Source organism: Lutra lutra, chromosome 2 (assembly GCF_902655055.1).
Source record: "Lutra lutra chromosome 2, mLutLut1.2, whole genome shotgun sequence".
In the NCBI taxonomy this organism is placed as follows: Eukaryota; Metazoa; Chordata; class Mammalia; order Carnivora; family Mustelidae; genus Lutra; species Lutra lutra.
Window position 1 is genome coordinate 81,914,009 of NC_062279.1, and position 19,962 is coordinate 81,933,970.

Genomic DNA, 19,962 nt, shown 5'->3' on the forward strand with positions numbered 1-19,962 from the left:
GGAATCTCTAACTCATCTGTAGTCTTTACATTATAATAAAAATATTAACATTCAAGGCAATGAGGGAGATCAGCTCTCATAGCATCTGGCAGCATTATAATTAAAGTTCTGTCAAAGAGCTGTTATAAGCCTGGTTTGAAAAGATTTAAATTTAGTCATTAGTGAGGTTAGATATTTCATGTAAGAATTACGAGTTAACAAAATGCCACTAAAGTTTTTTAGGTTATATTTTAGCAATTATTCCTAATATGTCATTTTATTAAAAAAATTAGTTAAATATTGTTTAGTAACACCTATAAATATTTAAAAAATTCTAGACCTATTCCAATATTCCATGTGTATTAGGAGTGCCTGCTAGGTGGTACAGTGGTGCCTCCCTGAACTATGAACTCCATAAGAGTGGCAGTCTGTTGGGCTGAATAGAAAGTACCCAGCATGATTCTACTTAATACATATTACTGTCACATTTTGACAGGTTAGGATATTTGTCTATTATTATTAATACCATTAATTTAATTTCTCCTATATCAATTGATAACAATGACAAATTACTGGAAGAAGAAAATAAAACTTGAGCATTTCTCATCCTTCCTTATTGCCTAATATGATGTTTAATCACCAATACTTCTAAATAATACAGCTAGGAGAAAAAAGGGAGGAGGAAAGTATCCGTGACAAATCATATTATTCTTCATTTTAAAGCAGATACTAATAACTGTGACAAAAAAAGAGAATGAAATACATTTTTAACAACTAAAAATATATTCTCTTTCAAATTATGTCCTTATTTCAATTAACAAGTGAGAGTATTTAGTAATCACTGAATTCAAAACCATTGATTATTTTCCCATATCCATATATGAAAAAGTTATATATATAATCAGATAACTCTCCAGTAGCATTTAGGATGAAGTTATATGCAATTAGATAATCTTCCAATAGAATTTGGGAGGAAAAAAATGGATTAACAAAGTGTTCATCAGCACATGTATGAGTTTCCCATTGCTGCTGTAACAAAATTATCAAAATTTAGTGATTTAAAACATCATAAATTATTACTTACAGTTCTGGAATTCGAAACATCACAATTAGTTTCATGGGACTAAAGTCACAGTATCTGTAAGGCTGACTCCCTCTTGAGGAGCTGAAGAGAGACTCCATTTTTTTGCATTTTCAGCATCTAGAGGCCGCCTACGTTCCTTGACTGATACATCACTTCCTTGTGTCACTCCACGTTCACACTGTCTTGATCACATCTACCACTATTGACTCTGATCTTCCTGCCTCCTGCTTAGAAGGACCCTGTGATGATAGTGGCCCCACTTGGATAACCAGAATAATCTCCCCAACTCAAGATCCTTACTTTAATTATAAACACACAGTCTCTTTTATTGTGTAAAATACCTCATTCACAGTCTCTGAGATTAGGACATGGACAGTTTGAAGGAACATTATTTAGACTACCACAGGGTACAGACCTGAATATTGATCATATGAGAAAAAATAAATATAAAAACCTTTTGAAACTTTGTGCATCTAAGATGCAAAATAGAGGAAAATGGGGAAAATATGTCTAATATTATTCTACAGTGAAATAATTCTGGAAAGTTAATAATAAAAGCAACAAGATAAAAAGAATAGTAAGCTAAGACAAGTTTTAAGGAAAGAAACAAGTTTATATAAAGGGAAATACATAAAATTGTTTCTAAAACAACAGAGATAAATAATTGCCAAGAACCATAATTCAGCTCTTTTAACAGTTCCCAAATGTGACTTCTTTTTTTTTTTTTTTTTTCCTGACAGGCACACTGGGTTGCTCAAAAAGAATCGAAATCTACTGAGACAAATAATAAGTCGTGCAGTAGAAAGGCTTTGAAAGTCTGATGGGACCATGAATTGTAGTGTAATCATAATTCAGTATAATCATGAAGCATGCCTCAACCAAAGAAAGAACATGGATTATACAAACAGGCTCCTATTTCCATGAAATAGCTCTTATGTGTTTCTGATGAAGTCTGTGCATTAATTATTATAATAAAACATACTACTACCTAATTTTTCCTCACAAGTGCAATAGTTCACATTTTTATTTATGACCAGTGATTTAAGCCAAAGATAAGAACCGAATGGAAAAATCAACATATATTACAATCATAACCACAGAGCAGATGCCCCCTGACCTCTAAAAAACCATTCTTCTCACTGTTCTGAATACTCATTTCAGTTGCCACAGGCAGTAGCATACAAACTGATAAAATCAGAACTTGAAATTAGGATGATTATACTTATTAAATAATTTTGGTGATGTTACTATTAATGTCAGTAAATACCATGTGTAGTATTTATAATGATACTTTACAAAAATATAAGTTAGTGGAATGTAAATAAACACAGATATGAGAAAAAGGAATTATAATGCTATAAAATGAGATAATAAAACAAGCTCTAGGGGCCTATAACCATGGAAGTGTAGAAGATCTTAAGGAATACTAATATGGCTATAATTTCTCCTTCACTACACAATTATGGCTTCTGAATAAGTGTGAGATTACTTTTAATTTAGTCGCCAATAGTTAGCATCTGAATTAAGAAAAAAAAAAAAAAAAACAAATAAGCACAAAGATATGGTTTCCAAATGGAATTGGTTCAAATTTCCTAACAACAATGTGAATTCCTATAAACTTGATTGCTTCTTTGATAATCAGCATTATCTGTTGGAAAAATGGAATGGTCGCTCTCCCCTTTCAGAAACTGCCCTACATGTGTCCACCATCTGACTTGAAGCTACTGAAGTCACAGTCACTCCCAAGCTCTGGGTTCTGCATTATGCCTTCTGGAATAAGCAACTTCCAGTTGAGATAGAAAGGTCTGAATGGGAGAGAAAAGTTTGGGGCAATATCAAATCTTCCCAGATTTTATGAGTTCCTTTATTTCAGCAGAACTTTGTAGGGGAAATTTCTAGTGGGCTATTAATAAACAAAACCCCAACTGTATAATGGTGCTACTAACAAACTTATAAATGGTTCATTTTCTTTAGCATTTTCTTTGGATTGAAATTCTATTGTGAAATACTAAATGAATTTGAGAATGCATAACAACCCAAGAATCACCATTACTGAAAGCTACTGTCGCTTTATTTTTGTAATTTACACAACAGATTCAAGCACAAGCCAGTCTTATATTGCAACTTACTCACTGGTCACCATATTGTTTCCCTGAACATATATCCTTTATTTACACAAATCTAATACTCTCTATTTTCCCAACCTCTTGTTTTGGGGGACTTTTTTGTTTGCTTTGTTTTTAAGAAATATGCTCTTGGGCTATTAGCAAAATAAATAAATAAGAAAGAGAGAGAGATAAAAATAAAGCTATCAGATTTAAGTAACAAGTGATAGAGATGAAAGACCTGGATTGAAAAGAAGGCACAAAGTGAGTCAGAGCAGCCAGAAAAGCTTCTAATTAGAAGAAATGGAAATCAGGGATAAATAGCAGGGACAGAATAGGCTGAATCTGGTCCCAGCAATAAGTACCCCGGGCTAGCTACTATATTGAATCCCTGGAGGAGGACAATATGAGAATATGTTATAAATATGCAATATTTTATTATAATCCTCAAATAATCTGTAGGAAAGTTCCTCTCCCTTTTCTAGCATACCCTTCCCCCAGGTGTTTTCAGCTGGATATCATCAAGTAACTACAGACGGGGCCTAGAGAAGTTGAAGTGTCTAACATTTGGAAGGCGTTCAATGATGACTGAAGTAGAGATACATAAATGATATCTACTGAGCTGGACACATGTGTGGCTTTTATGCAAATGAGAAAAAATATCCTTGCATTAACTGTCCCAAAATGCAAGACAGAGTAGGAGTGTTTCCAACAGGCCAGAACATCTTTCAGGGATGATTTAGTATTAGTGTAGTGATGCCAAGAAATACAAGAGGGCACAGAGAAGAGTATCCAGACAAAATGGATTCCTTTGAAGTTTGAAGTTTCACCTTGAAAAAAGGACATCTCTCATTCTTACGAAGTGAAGTGCTTAGCTAGATTAACCACATTTTTGGTTAACAAGTGCTACACCTGTCTCCTGAGTGCTATACGGCAGTCTGTATCTTATTCTGTAGCTGTCTTCTAGTGATCTGTACTCTGTTTCTGTCATTTAAGTAAACTAAAAAGTCACCAGAAATAAATGAATTTGATTCCAAAATCTACTTTTGAATGATTCTCTAAAAATATTTACACACTAAGAAAATAACCAATTATTCAGGGGCTAAATACATGCTTCTACAAAAAATAAATAACATTCTTATTGCAATTAGATACAAAAATGGGTGTCATAAATTAAATGCAATATATAGTTGCTTTGATAACACATTATGCTGCCATGAGGAATAAAGGAATAAATATTTTAAATAATTCTTTCTCTAGCCTGAGATAGTCCCTGAAAAATTGTACTGTGACCTATCCATTACTGGCCTTTCGATCCACAGTGTATATTATTAATAAAATATAAGTATCTCAAAAAAATACAAAAAACTTGGGCCTTCTTTCTCCCACTTGAAGTATCATTTCAGCACGTCATCTTTCAAAAAGGCAGAAAGCCTAATATTCTAAAACATCAAAGAGCAAGTAGACTTTATTGAATGCCTTTTAAGAAGCAGAAGTAATTATATCACACATCATTCAGAAAATCTTCTAATGTAATCTACTAATTAGTAACCTACTAACAAAACTACTACTTTATAGAAGCCTTTGTCCCTGTAGTCCAACTCATCATGGATAGCAGCCACTCCTTCAAACCCTTCTTGTCCATTCCTTTCAAGACAGGAGCCTGCCTGTCACCGCTTTCTTGCTCCCCTTTTGCCCTTCCTTGATCTTTCTTCTTATTACATAATTTTTTCACGGAGCTCTGTTGCCTTATCTTATAAAAATTAATTCTCCTCTTTGTTTTTTACAATTATCTGATCCAAGCACCACAATATTAGCACAACAGAGGAAACAAAGATTCTCCTCAGGAAACTAGGAGAAAAATAAACAATTACAAAAATTAAAATAAATTTTAAAAAAGGAAGAAAAATAAACCGTGAACACTTAAGTATTTTTTAATGTTCATACATACATGTATACTAGGAAATAAACATTGCTCCAGAATATTCATAAATGCTTTTCCCAGGTGGTATCCAATTAGTAGTTCGAAGTGAGTAAATTAATTCTTCCAAGTCTGTAAGTTTTAATTAGCATTAAGGCTACATTTGAATTGCAAAATTATATAGGCACTGAAATCACTGATGTAACACACCTTGGAATTTGGATATTTCATACTAGAAGAAAGATTGCATTTTTCCATAGTTACTCCTTATTTTCAGTTTTACTATATCTTTCACTATCTTCTAGTTAAAATTTTGATAATTAAAAATATTAAATTGCCTGTAATCTTACCATTGTTGTCTCTTGAATAGATCCAAAACTGTTGATAAAAATGTTGACTACTACATCAACAGGAATGCCTATAAATAAAAATTAAGAACATACTCAGTAACTATAAGAATTTGGTTAGATTATCATATTTTTATGGTTTATGTACTTAATTTTATATTTTTTCCAATCCACTTGAGATACAAAACTTTCAAACTATGGTCTTAGTATTCCATGTTCACAATTGCTATTAACTGATTTTCCTAAGTAAGGCATCATAATAAAAATTTAAAAATGAGTTAAGTTGTATTAACTCATGTTATTATTCAGAAATATTTATTTCTTAAATTGTTAAGACTGAGTAAATATGTTAACCTTTAAAGAAGTTTTTAAATGAGCTAATGCACTTAAGAAAATGTAAAATATTCTTTAAAAATATTTTTTTAATGTTTTAGTTTTTTGTATTTTTATAATCATTTCAAGTCTTACTTTCATTAGTAAAGTAGTGTTCAATACATATTACTTGTAATGACTATATTTTGATTTTTAATTCATAAATATACAAAGTTAATGAGACATATAACAGAATCATTATAAAGATTTTTGCCTGACCTGTTGGAAAATAATTTGAAAGTTCATGGAGTGAGAATTAAGGTATAATGTTGCAAATTTCTTGCTTGCTTGCTTTTTTGTTTTTTTCTTTTTTCTTTTTATTCATTGTGGGCTGCTGGTTAGGTTAACAAAGGGAAAATGTGAATTTAGCCTTTTAGCCACATAACCACTGACTGATGGAAAACAGGTGGTGAATCAATATATGGTAGACATGTGACAACCCAGACCAAGGCTGTTGTTGAAAGTAACTGAATAGGTTCTGGTAATGAACAAAAAACCCTGTTTTTACAACATAGTTGTATAACTTCAGTTGACTAGAAACAGCTGCAGACTTTTTTTTTTTTTTTCTGTAAAGGAAGAAGAAAAAAATATCAAGCCTTATAATGTTAATCTGATCTACATTAATACCTGTCCTTAGCCAGCAATAAGGATTATAGTTTTCCAGAGGATATTTTTTTTTCAGATAGCTTTTCCCAGCTCGTCAAGAGGACAAAAAAAGAAAATAAGAAAAGAAAGAAAGAAAGTTTGCACAACTATATAATCTTCTCGTGACTTTTATGGCAAGTATGGTTTTAGTTCTTGAAAGGTGTGATAAATAGTAATATTCTGTTGGAGTAGAAACAATCTGTTGTAGAAAACACAGTTGCTTTTATTCACAAAGTTAGCATGTTTTTAAAAACCATATGGCCATCTTTTTTTTTTTTTCAGCAAAAGCATAGAGGGATATTTTTATCAATGTGAAATGCTAGCAAAAATTTTAAAAGAATCTAAAAACATATCAGAACTATTGTCTATCCCTAACAAGTGTAGGCTATTCTACAAATTATAACTTTGGTGTCTGTGAATGAAAGCCAGATCTGTGTCCAGAGCTTGAAATTTAAATCACTAAGCTTTGGAATACTAACTGCTTAGCAAACCGACGATGGAGGTTAGTCTAATCCACAATATATTTATTTTGTTCTTTTAACTGGGAACCATATGAAACTATCAGAACTAGTATTCTTCTTGTCTTTGAATATTTTTGTCACTAAATTGCTCGAAACCTAAGCAACATCACAGGACAGTAACATGCCAATTTGAAACCTTATTGTTTTGAATATCACAACTCAATGATTAAACACATAAAATTAACTTTTAAACTGCACAGATTGAAGGTTTTGGAGGGGGTAAGAAACAAACCTTTAAAATTTGGTCTTATCCTGGGATCATAACTGACCAATAGCCTATTCAAGATATTGCTAGTGGAGTTGGCGGGTACTCGGGCAAGGTCCTCAGCTGACTGCTGGCTATAGGAGAAGGAAACAAAACAAAACTCTGGTAAGCATTTAGACATAGCCAGCAATAGAAATATATAATTCTCCATGGAGAAGAGATGCTTTTTGAGACACATTCACAACTACAGCATGGCTTTTCCAAATAGAAGTAAATAAAAATAGTAGGCATTGTCAAATGCCCAAAAGATAGTTGTCATGAGAAATAAAAGATGAAGAAAGTATTTTAGCACTTAATTTCCTAAATTCATGCAACACTGCCCCAAGTACTCAATGTTGTTTTCTTTTAAATAAAATTAAGTAGATATATTACTAGTTCAGAAGCAATCTGCAATCAAAATCTAGAGATGCACAAAGGGAGTACAGACAATGAGATAAAAGGGAAAAAGAAAAGAGCAAAAAACAGTTTAATAATGTATATTAACCTTCTGCCTAAGCAAAGGAGTATGTACATACCCTAAGAGGATATGGCCAGAGAGACAGTCTAACAATTCAGAAAACTATCACGCTGACATTTATAAAATGGTATTCCCCAAGAAATAACCGATGATGTCCTCACTGCGTTCAATATGTTGGGGAGAATGGTGGGGGATGCGGGGAAGTGGTAAAAGAAGTTTCTCTATTACCAGGTCAATTAAACAAGGAAAATACAGAGCTACAAGTTACAGCTATCTCTTTTCTATATATGTTTGCTTGTCAGCTATCAAAATGAGGAAAAAACTGGCACATTTTTCTATTTTAATTAACTTTGAACAATGAGTTTTGACCAAACTGGTATCATTTGAAAGCACTATAAAACACAGACAGGGGCACCTGGGTGGCTCAGTGGGTTAAAGCCTCTGCCTTCGGCTCAGGTCATGATCCCAGGGTCCTGGGATCAAGCCCCACATCGGGCTCTCTGCTCAGCAGGGAGCCTGCCTCGTCCTCTCTCTCTGCCTGCCTCTCTGCCTACTTGTGATCTCTGTCTGCCAAATAAATAAATAAAATCTTAAAAAAAAAAACACAAACAAAAAATCCACTTTCTTGGAATCCAATGAAAAATGCTTTGTTGTTTACTGTTTGTTGGTTTGTTTAACATAAAGTAAAACAATACATATCTTTACACATAAAGTCTTATATAATCGTTGTCACAATACAAAAGAAAAAACCCATGACAATCACAAGAAGTTTAAATCTTTTTTTTTTTAAGATTTTATTTATTTATTTGACAGAGAGAGATCACAAGTAGGCAGAGAGTCAGGCAGAAAGAGAGGGAGAAGCAGGCTCCCTGCTGAGCAGAGAGCCCAATGCGGGGCTCGATCCCAGGACACCGAGACCATGACCTGAGCTGAAGGCAGCGGCTTAATCCACTGAGCCACCCAGGCACCCCCACAAGGAAGTTTAAAATTATACTTGGAGTATCTACCCCTATCTAGTCTATTCTGTATTGATATGATGAAAGTTTCAATTTCAAAAAATGATAGTAATTTATACAAAGCAAACTTAGAAGTAAGGGGCATGGTTTGTTTTGAAATCCAACCTCTCATGTATCAGGCAATTCTGTTCTGAGTTTAATTACATACAGTTTGCTGATAAGATATAACCCCTAGAGGTGGGATGGGTCTGATACTAAGTTGTTTATAAAATTCAAAAAACACTACAAACTGATACAGACAATCTCTTCAAGTAGATATCAGAGTCCAAAATATTAAAGAAAAATATGCTTATCAGTTAGTTAAACCTCCTAAAGGTTCAGGAGATGATGTAGATTTTTAAAAATTGCTTCTAGTGGCCTTATCAGTGCCAACACTGTAGCTGCAGGGACTTGAGGGCTAGTAATGAGATTTCCCATTTCATTGCAGGTGAAATTGTAACCTCCCTAGAGCCAACTGTCATCCCTTATCAAAAGATTGAAAACTCTGAAGAAAATGAAGGTATGTGGGAAAATTGGATATTAGGATGCAAATTAGTATTCAAACCCAACTACAAGGTTTCCATTCAGGGGAGGAAAACAGAATTGATTGATTACAAAATACACTTGTATTGGATCAATTAAGGACTGCATTATTGTGTCTCTTGACGCAAAATCCTTTACAAGTACATCCCTTTTAACCAATGAAATGACCAGACAACATAAAAAAATTAACACTAATTTTAATAATGAGAACTTTCCAGCCTGATTTTTCTTCCAACTGTGGAAGATGTCTCTTTGGCATACAGATTATTTGAGCTAAAGCCCTTGAAAAAGAGCAAATGCAGGGGAGGCTTTCTCTGAACTCCTATCTGCCTACAGACAGATTCCCCCAAAAGAATTTACCATCATAAATCCCCTCCCTTGGAGTTTCATCAACTAAATAAGATTGACTCCTATCAGAGGACAGGACACCGAAACAAACTTTGTCATATTCGATCATACCTCCCAACTATTCTTCTAAAGGCTCATTCATCTTTCCTAAAAATCTGATATTTTCCCCTAAGAGGAACATATCCTCCTCCCCTTTCTCTATGAAGACACAATATAAGCTCTCAAATCTCATCACTCTGTGGGTATTCACTATTGTTTTTTAGCTCTGATGCACCCATGAATATGATATTAAAAATTAATAATTTTTATACCTTTTCTCCTGTTAATATGCCTGTTGTCATTTATTTCATAGACCTAGCTGTTGAGGATAGAAGGAAAAAAATCTCTCCTCCCTTACCACTGTAAGTTGGATCAATCAAACTTACAAACTTACTTTCTGGTCCTTGGAACTCACTACCAAATTTTGTCCTTCCTCCCTTCACTGGTTCAGCATAAATCTCCCTTCCTGGAATATTGTAACTTCCACTTCTCATTGTACCACTCTAACCCCAACCTGTCCTTTAAGACTGCTGTCCTAAAATCTTGTTTCAATCATCCCATCTTATTCTAACAAACACAAACATAAACAGACTGTTTGGCAATTATATTATAGTTTTTTTTTTTCATATCTGTGTATTTATTACCAACTAGACTGAATCCAGACAGTATGATTCTTGAGGGAATCATGGCTTCTGTATTTTTGTAATTCAATATACTTCCTGTATAGTATGAAATACACATTCTCTCAAGCACTTTCCATCTGCCAGCTCTTTTTTTTTTTTTTTTAAGATTTATCTATTTGAGAGAGAGGGAGCGAGAGAACAGGTGTGGGGAGTTGCACAGGGAGAGGGAGGGAGCATCTCAAGCAGGCTCCATCCTCAGCACTAAACCCATCAGCAGGGCTCTATCTCACCACCCTGAAATCTTGACCTGAGTCAAAAATCAAAAGTCAAATGCTCAGCCCACTGAGCCACCCAGGCATCTCCTATCTGCCAGTCCTCTAAGCTGACTACAGCCTCAGGAAGCCTGCGTGCACTAAAGCAAGGGCATTTCCACACATCACAATCAGGTAAAGAGCATTTCCTCCTGAGATGTCTTCTCAGAATAAGGGTTACTTTTGTTTTTTTGTTTTCTTCAGAAGTTTTCCAGCATTGGCCATTGCTGAACCAATCACTGTCAAGAAGAAAAAAACAACCATGATTGGTTCAGAGCAATAGTCCAGAATGAAACACTGAGAAATCAACTATCATGTCTATTACATTCTTTCATTTGATAATCACAAACATTCCCTTGATGAAACAGGAGAGATTATTAACCACCCAGAGAGCTGTTCTTCAGTGAAAGAGGAAAACCTGGACTGGTAAAAGAGTACACACTAGGTGAGTTAATGGAGCAACAGAGGATGCACCCACAGAAACTAAGACAGCAAGGCTAAGAGGGTATCCTAAGGTGGGAGAGTTATGAAATCTGGTAATCCTGATTCCTACTTGTCATTTCACAATAAACCTGCCATAATGGGAGTGAAATAGTATTTATCTTATCACCATCCACCCATATATTGCTTTAGGATATATTATATAAATGTATATGTATAGATGTGTGTGTGTGTATATGTGTGTGTGTGAGAGAGAGAGAGAGAGAGAGAGAGAGAGAAATTCTTAGTTTCTATTAGCCTTACTTATCATTAGTCCTGGAAAATCTGAATCTGCTCTTTCTATAATTTATCAGAGTCACTCTTCCATCCAGACATCCCCAAATATTTTTCTTTCTTTCCACAGCTAAAAACAAACAAAAACAAAAACAAAACAAAACAACAAAAATTCTTGTTTATTAACAATAAAAAAATCAATGTCAGCTAAGAAAAATCTCTTCAAATTAATAAAAAAGAAATATATCAAATACATTACAGCCCCTTTCTTTTATTCTTATTTGTATAAATATATATTCTCATGTCTGTTGTAGTTAATCTTATATGAATATTGTTGATAGTTCACCTTTCCTTGTACTAGAAATTCAAAGTTATTTTAAAATTTAAGTGAATCCCATGTAGTTCATATTCACATGCATGAATTCAGGGGGTTTTCCTACCTGAAAACAATAGAAATCTTTTGTTTAGCTCACTCAATACTAAAACAACGTTAAAGTCATCTCTATATGTTAAGATATATTTTAAGAGTCTAGAAGCTAAAGCACTTTCTGCCAAAGAGCTGAAATAATCTGCAATTTTTCTCTGCACTTTAGTATATAAACCCTGTAATTTGGGAAAATGTCTACTACTATTTACACAAAACAAGCAAGAAAAAGAAGAGTTAAATGCATTTAGTTAAGTCATACACTACATGTTTCATTGTTAGTCATTATATTCTGCAACTCAGTCCACATTTTATCCATTTTGACTATGCCATTTTATTTCAAGAAATCTATCAATAATTCTGTTATTATGACAAAACAGGATTTATTCCACAGAAATATGATATTAATTTAAGAAAATAACTTACTTTACTCAGGCAAAGTGATCAAATGACTAGAGAAAATAATGTTTTATATCAAAAGCCTTTTTACAACCAGTCTTCTTTTGTTCACTTGCCTAAACTTGAACCAATGTCATTACTAATATGTGAAGTTATGCAAGGAATGTACCAGGCTGTATAGTTGGATGATGTAATGTTTTCCAGAACTAAAGGACAAATCCAGAAATTTCTTTCCAAAGGGGAAACTCAGTTTTCCATCAACTGTAGAATACTCTTATTTTTACCTGACCCTTTAGTGACCATACTGCACAATTCAATATCAAAACTGGTGCGTATGAGCATATTAACTGAATATCTTCCCTCCAGTCAAGAGTCTGAGTCCAAAGGGATGCTTATGTTTTTACGGAGTTATAACTGTAACAACAACGGTCAAAGTTCTTTTTGGACCTGAAAGCAGTCTGGCATATGCTGGAGGAGGAATCTGGGTGTGGGAGCTATAAAGCTTCCAGCTGGACATGAACTGAGGCAAGCACAAAGCAGTTAGGAAAGAGCAAGGTATGTAAAATGTGTAGGTTGTGTTATTTCTCCTCTTTACACTGGGGCAGTGATTCTTTACCTCTTTTTAGGTTATGGACAACACTAAGAATCTAGCAAAATCTATGTTCTTCCCTGAAAAATTCACACAAAATTTACAATGCTGAGGGATCCTGGGCCTGAACACCTAAGGTTGTAGAAACTTTCTTTTGTGGAAACAAATGCTGGTATCCTCATCTAAAATGAGAGGAAAAGAATAACATTAAAAAAAAAAGAAAGAAAGAAAAGATCAGATATCTCATAGCAACTGAAAGTAAACTCAAAAAAAGAAAGAAAGAAAAGATAATCAGAGTGTGTCAAAGGGACACAGAAGCCAATAAAAAGATTTCCCAAATGCTCAACTCTAAAGGATTTGAGCAATTAAATAAAGTCATATCGGGTTATATTCCAAAGTATAAAGTAAAAATCCATGAGTCCATATGGATACAAATAAATGATTAAATAAATAAATGAAGGAGGATAGTCAATCTTCCCAAGCAGAATTCCAAATAACTGGAATTTCAAATATATCCTCTATTCTCAACTGGAGGGACATAACTTCTGAGCATGTGCTGTGCATAGTGACTTTCTTTCAAAGAATATAAAATGGGAAGGGGAAAAAAGTGACTTTACAGCAAAGAAACCTGACACATACTACCTTAGCCAGGTGATCAAGGTTAACCTCAATAATGTTGAGTCATGTTGATTTTACGTACCCTTAATAAAATGTGATGAGAATGGCATTGTATCCTGTGACCTTCCTCGTAAAAGTACATACCTCCAGTCTAATCCTGAGAAAAACATAGACCGATCCCAGTAGAGTGACATTTTACAAAATACCAGACTAGTACTCCTCAAAACCATCATGTAAAAAAAGGAAGGTCTGAAAAACTTTCACAAGTTTTTTTTTTCACAAGTTTTCTTTCACAACTTTCACAAAGAAAGTTCACTTTCTTTTCACAAAGAAACTTTCACAGCCAACAGGAGCCTAAGGAAACTTGAATACTAGATGTAATGTACTGAATGGGATTCTGGAACAGAAAAAGGATATTGGGTAAAAACTAAGGAAACTTGAGTAAAGAATGGACTTTATTTAATAACAGTGTAGCAACAGTGGTTCTTTAATTATAAAAAAAAATGTATCCTACAAATGCAAAAGGCTAATAATAGGAGAAATTAGGAGCAGAGTATTTGTGAACTCTGTGTTTGCCAAATTTTCTGTAAATCTAAAGTTGTTCTAAAATAAAATTTATTTGAGGGGGAAAAAAGAGCAGCCAAAGACCTTAATAGATACCTCACCAAAGAAGACACACAGACGGCAAATAAGTCTATGGAAGGAGGCTCGACATCATATGGCATCAGGGAAATGCAAATTAAAACAACAATGAGACACCAACAGACCTATTACAATGGTCAGAATCTACAACACTGATACCACCAAATGCAAATGAAGATATGGAACAATGGGAACTCTGATGCATTTCTGATGGGAATGCAAAATGGTGCGGCCACTTTGAAAGACAGGGTGACAATTTCTTACAAAACTAAACATAACTGTTACCAGATGATCTAGCAATCTCGCTCCTTGGTATTTACCCAAAGGATATAAAAACCTAAGGTCTACATGAACAAATCTGCATACAAATATTTATAGCAGCTTTATTCATAATTGCTAAATCTGGAAGCAACCAAGATGTCTTTTAGTACATGAATGGATAAGTAAATTGTGGTACAGCCAGACAATGGAATACTATTTAGCACTAAAAACAAATGATCTGTTGAGCCATGAAAAGACATAGAGCATCCACAAATACATATTACAATATGCAAAGGCTACTATGTGATGATTCCAACTATATGATATTGTGGAAAAAGGCAAAACTATGGAGAGAGTAAAAAGGGTTGCCAGGGACTGGGGTGAGTGGGGGATTGATAGGCAGAGCATAGAGGATTTTTAGAGCAGTGAAAATACTCTTCTAGATAACCAGACAGATAGACATACAAAGACAAACACCTTAAATATTCAGGTAATAAATTGAGTCGGTAGTTATGTATGAATCCAGGGAACTGCAAGGTTATTATAGAGGAGTTTTGTTTGTTTTGTATTTTCCTAATTATAGTAAAACTTATTATTACTTCTCTTGACAGCTTCTATATTTATTTTCTGTTCTGTTTCCAGATGAAACTATGAACAGAAGGTTTATGAATACAGTGAGTGATACCTTTTACATGATTGGTTTAATTAGTTTATATTTACTTGAAAAGAATGTGTTTATGGGTATGTGTGCCTGTGTGTGGCAAAGTCTACTGTGTCATTACAGGCCAAGAATCATAATTAAGAACAGTGTTTCACAGCAATCCTTCTGTTTATCCCTCAACTGGGCCTCAGGAACTGTTGGGTCCTGTGGAAATACTTCCAGATCTTGTCTACCTTCAGTTATGCACTTACATCATCCGTGGCTCAAAGAAAAACATTTTTCACAGAGTAGAAACATCTATCTGCAGAGATGCTGGATTCTGGAGACCAGCAACTTCCCAGTCTCATCAGAGGTTGTGGTCTCTTTTAATTTCCGATCACATGTGATATTCCTCATCATATGAATACTGCAAGAGTCGCCTACTGACAGGGTATGTTTCTCAGTGGTAAATATTATACATTTTCGCTACTTCTTATTGGTTTACTAAGTTGATATAAACCTCATAACCAAAGGACGCACACATAAACCTCAAAACATTCACTCAGCAATTACATTCCATGCTCTGCAGAAAGAGTACTACATCCTCACCAAGAAAAGGTGAATCTGGAGTAATACCTCTAACTCTGCTTCTAACTGCTGCTACAACTGTAATTATCTTTTCTCAATTTTCTATTTCCCTGCAGAGATAAATATAAAATGTTTCCCTTCTGGCCTAACAGAAATGGTGATAGGATAAATCCCACACTCACTCACACACAGTGGGTATAACTGAAGAAACACTTGTCTAAGAGTAAGGAGACTAGCATTCTAGACCCCGACAGACTCTAAGGTTACTACATAATATGGGGCAAATCCCTCTCTGAGCCTCAGTAAAGTCACCTTTAAATCAAAGGTCTAAATAAGATGATCGGTAAGATCCCATTTGGTTGCTAATCTGGTTCTACTTGTAGCAGATGCCGAGGTGCCGGATCCTCCCCATCACCCCTTCGGATCTGAGGCTTCTGCCAGGAATGCTGGCTGCTTAAGGCTCTGAGCTGGGTCCCTTTTGGAATAGCCTTCAGCTGAAGGAAGGTGTCCTGCTCTGGAGGCAACTCAAACCCAAAGGCTTCAACATGGGGACACAAAAGTGTTCAAGTCTCTTCTTACTGATTGAGATAACTTTGAAGGACCATCCCAGCTTCAGCACTCCCTGTAGCATCGAACCCATGCTGCAGGTGCAATTGCACCGTTCCTGTGTTTGAACCTGCTTCCTCATTCCCAAGAAGTGTTTTTCCAAAAGCAAGCTCTTTCTGCACGGAAATCTTTATCTCAGAGACCGTCTTAGAGACAACTCAACCCACAACATCAACTAAATAATACAATTCCTTAACGAACAACAAAAATGTAACTATCTTCCCTGACTTTAGTAATTCCTTGAATTCGTTTAACAAAGTTTTTGAGCATTTTCTATATGCCATGCACGATACCATGTATTTACGAATCAAACACGAGTGTTGGTTATTCTGAAGAAAAAGTAGTATTTAAAGATTGTGGGTTCAGATGGATTTGTCTAGCGAGTCTCAGCTTTGCTGTGCACTAAATTCACCTGAGAAGCTCTGCAAACAACTAATGCCTAGTCCCACCCCAGCTTTAATTAGTTTGGGATGAAGTCCAAGCATCAGGATTTTAGAAGCTCCTCGGATGATTCTAACAGTCTAATGAACCACTTGTTAGAAAAGAGAGTTTACAGTGAAATAATATGAAATTAAAAACTGGGAAGTCCAACATTTAATGAGCAGATGGAGGATGATAAGCCAACAATTAAGACAATGAATAAACTGCAAAAGAAGATGAAATCCAGAAGCATGTAGTAGCAACAGAATTAAGGAGAAAGAATATTTTATGCAAGGGTTAGTTAATGGGACCAAATGCCACTGAGAGGTTAAGGTGAAGAATGAAATCTCATCCAACAGCACTACAAGGATGAATTCTCTTGTCAGAAATCCAAAAGCTAGTTGACAGGCTTCTACACCCAAGCAGGTTCAATGAAATTAGTAGGAAAAGTGGAAACGCCCTCTTGCCCTAATCCCCACCCTAGCACAGCACAGCACAGTGTAATCCCATCCAAACGTGTCCTCAGTTTGCAGCTTCTCCCTGAAGAGGGAAAGACTCAGACCTCGTATCCAATACACCAGCTTTGCCAGGTGCTACCCTAGGGACCAGCTCCTATCTCATCTGGGGCACTGAGGGGACCCAGCAATAATGCTAGTCCCTGGGGACGACAGAGAACAGAGCAGCTGTGCCAACAAGCAGCACTCACCACAGTTCTACCCCCACCACCTTGCAGCACAGTGACTGGGCTAGAAACACAGCTCTTCCCTGTGTCTGCACCACCGGAGTCAGGGCACCACAGTAGCCACAATACAGAAATAAGCTAAATATCCACTGACAGAGGAATGGATAAAAAGTCCTGCATATACATACAATCAACTACTATCCAGTCTTCACTTTTTTAAGATTTTATTTATTTATTTGTCAGAGAGAGAGAGAGAGAGAGAGTACAAGCAGGGAACGCCACAGGCAGAGGGAGAATGCACAGCAATGAGCCCAATGCAGGGACTCATTCTCAGATAACGACCTGACCAAATGCAGACGCTTAACCCACTGAGCCACCCAGGCGTTCCCCTACCCAGCCATTAAAGAGAACGACATCCTGCAACATGCAACAGGAATGAATCTTAAGGTCATTACGCGAAGTGAAATAAGCCAGTCACAGAAGCATAAATACCGCATGATCGATTCCACTCATATGAAGTATCTAGAGTAGTCACACTCAGAGAAGCAAAAAAGGAAATAATGATTGGCAGTGAGAAGAAAAGAGCAGTGACTAATCAAAAGGTAAAATTCAGTTATGCAAAATGAGAAAGCACTAGAGGTCTGCTGTTTAACACTGTCTATACCTAATAATACCATATCACCACAAAAATCTGTTATGAGGGCTACATGTTATTTAAGTGTTCTTACCACAATAAGATGGAAAAAATTTAAAAACACAATTTCGAGTGACAACCCCCCAAAAGAAAATCTATACTGTATGTATACATATAATAAGGTTTTTTTTTAAGATTTTATTTATTTATTTGACAGACAGATCACAAGCAGGCAGAGAGGCAGGCAGAGAGAGAGGGGAAGCAGGCTCCCTGCCTAAGCAGGGAGCCTGATATCGGTCTTGATCCCATGACCCTGGGATCATGACCTGAGCTGAAGGCAGAGGCCTTAACCCACTGAGCCACCCAGGCGCACTATAATAAGTTTTGAATGAGTTATTGCTCAATTGAGTGTAAGAAAAAAGTCAAAAATAAGTTCGCTTTTTTTTTTTTAACTGAATCAAATGGCTGATTATTGAACTATTTGTACAGCTATTACTTGGAAATCGGGGAAAGGATAGCCTCTTCAATAAATGTGCTGTGTTAACCAATATGCCTATTTTAGAAATGAGTCTTGACCTACCCCACATCATATATGAGAAATGAACTGAAGTAGATTACACAACTAAATGTGAAATATAAAACAATAAGGCTCTCAGAAAAAAAAAAAAACAGACTATCTACATGACCCTGGAACAAAGAAAGATGTAAAAAAAAAAAAACACAAAAGCATTAAGAATAACTAATAAATCAGAACTCATTCAAAATAGGTACTTCAACTCATCAAAAGTTACCATTAAGAGAGGGGAGGAGTCAAGATGGCGGAGAAGTAGCAGGCTGAGACTACTTCGGGTAGCGGGAGATCAGCTAAATAGCTTATCTAAAGATTGCAAACACCTACAAATCCAACGGGAGATTGAAGAGAAGAAGAACAGCAATTCCAGAAACAGAAAATCAACCACTTTCTGCAAGGTAGGACTGGCGGAGAAGTGAATCCAAAGCGACGGGAAGATAGACCGCGGGGGGAGGGGCCGGCTCCCGGCGAGCGGCGGAGCAACGGAGCAAAATCAGGACTTTTAAAAGTCTGTTCCGCTGAGGGACATTGCTCCAGAGGCTTAACTGGGGTGAAGCCCAGGCGGGGTCAGCGCGGCCTCAGGTCCCACAGGGTCGCAGAAGGATCGGGGGTGTCTCAGTGTCGCAGAGCTTACCGGTATTAGAACGGGGAAGCCGGCTGCAGAGACAGAGCCGAGGAGTGACTCTCAGCTCAGGGTTGCCTTGAACCGGTCGCAGGCTCGGTCAGCTTGGAGCGCGGCCGGAGGCCAGGGTGACGGGAGTCATTTGGCGCTGTTCTCTGAGGGCGCACTGAGGAGTGGGGCCCCGGGCTCTCGGCTCCTCCGGGCCGGAGACCGGGAGGCCGCCATCTTTATTCCCGTCCTCCGGACTCTACGGAAAGCGCTCAGGGAACAAAAGCTCCCGAAAGCGAACCCCAGCGGATGACTCAGCGCGGCCCCGGGTAAGGGCGGTGCAACTCCGCCTGGGGCAAAGACGCTTGAGAATCACTACAACGGGCCCCTCCCCCAGAAGATCTACGGGAAACCCAGCCAGGACCAAGTTCACCTACCAAGGAGAACGGCGGAATTCCAGAGGAGAAGAAAGCAAAGCACGGAACTCATGGCTTTCTCCCCAAGATTTTTTAGCCTTGCAGTTAATTTAATTTTTTTTTCTTTTTCATTTTTTTTTCTTTTTCTCTTCTTCTGCTAAATTTTTTTTAACTTTTACCATTTTCTTTTTTTTAACGTTTTTTAAATAGTTTATCTAATATATATATATTTTTTCCTCTTTTTATATTTTTTCTTTATCGGCTTTCTTTTTTTTAATAGTTTTTTTTTCTTTCTTTCTGAACCCCTTTTTATCCCCTTTCTCCCCCCTCACAATTCAGGATCTCTTCTGATTTAGCTAAAGCATATTTTCCTGGGGTTGTTGCCACCCTTTTAGTATTTTACTTGCTCCTTCATAAACTCTTATCTGGACAAAATGACAAGGCGGAAAAATTCACAACAAAAAAAAGAACAAGAGGCAGTACCAAAGGCTAGGGACCTAATCAATACAGACATTGGTAATATGTCAGATATAGAGTTCAGAATGATGATTCTCAAGGTTCTAGCCGGGCTTGAAAAAGGCATGGAAGATATT

The 19,962-nt window shown here is 36.2% G+C and overlaps 1 protein-coding gene across 1 annotated transcript in view; it reads right to left on the bottom strand.

Moving 5' to 3' along the window:
• GLRB (glycine receptor beta) overlaps positions 1-19,962 on the bottom strand; it is a 101,851-nt gene that overhangs the window by 50,991 nt on the left and 30,898 nt on the right. Inside the window, exons 3-4 of the mRNA XM_047717816.1 lie at positions 7,207-7,313; positions 5,440-5,507 (exon numbers count right to left, since the gene is read on the bottom strand). Of these exons, the coding sequence (XP_047573772.1) occupies positions 5,440-5,507; positions 7,207-7,313 (175 nt within the window). The remainder of the gene's footprint in view (positions 1-5,439; positions 5,508-7,206; positions 7,314-19,962) is intronic.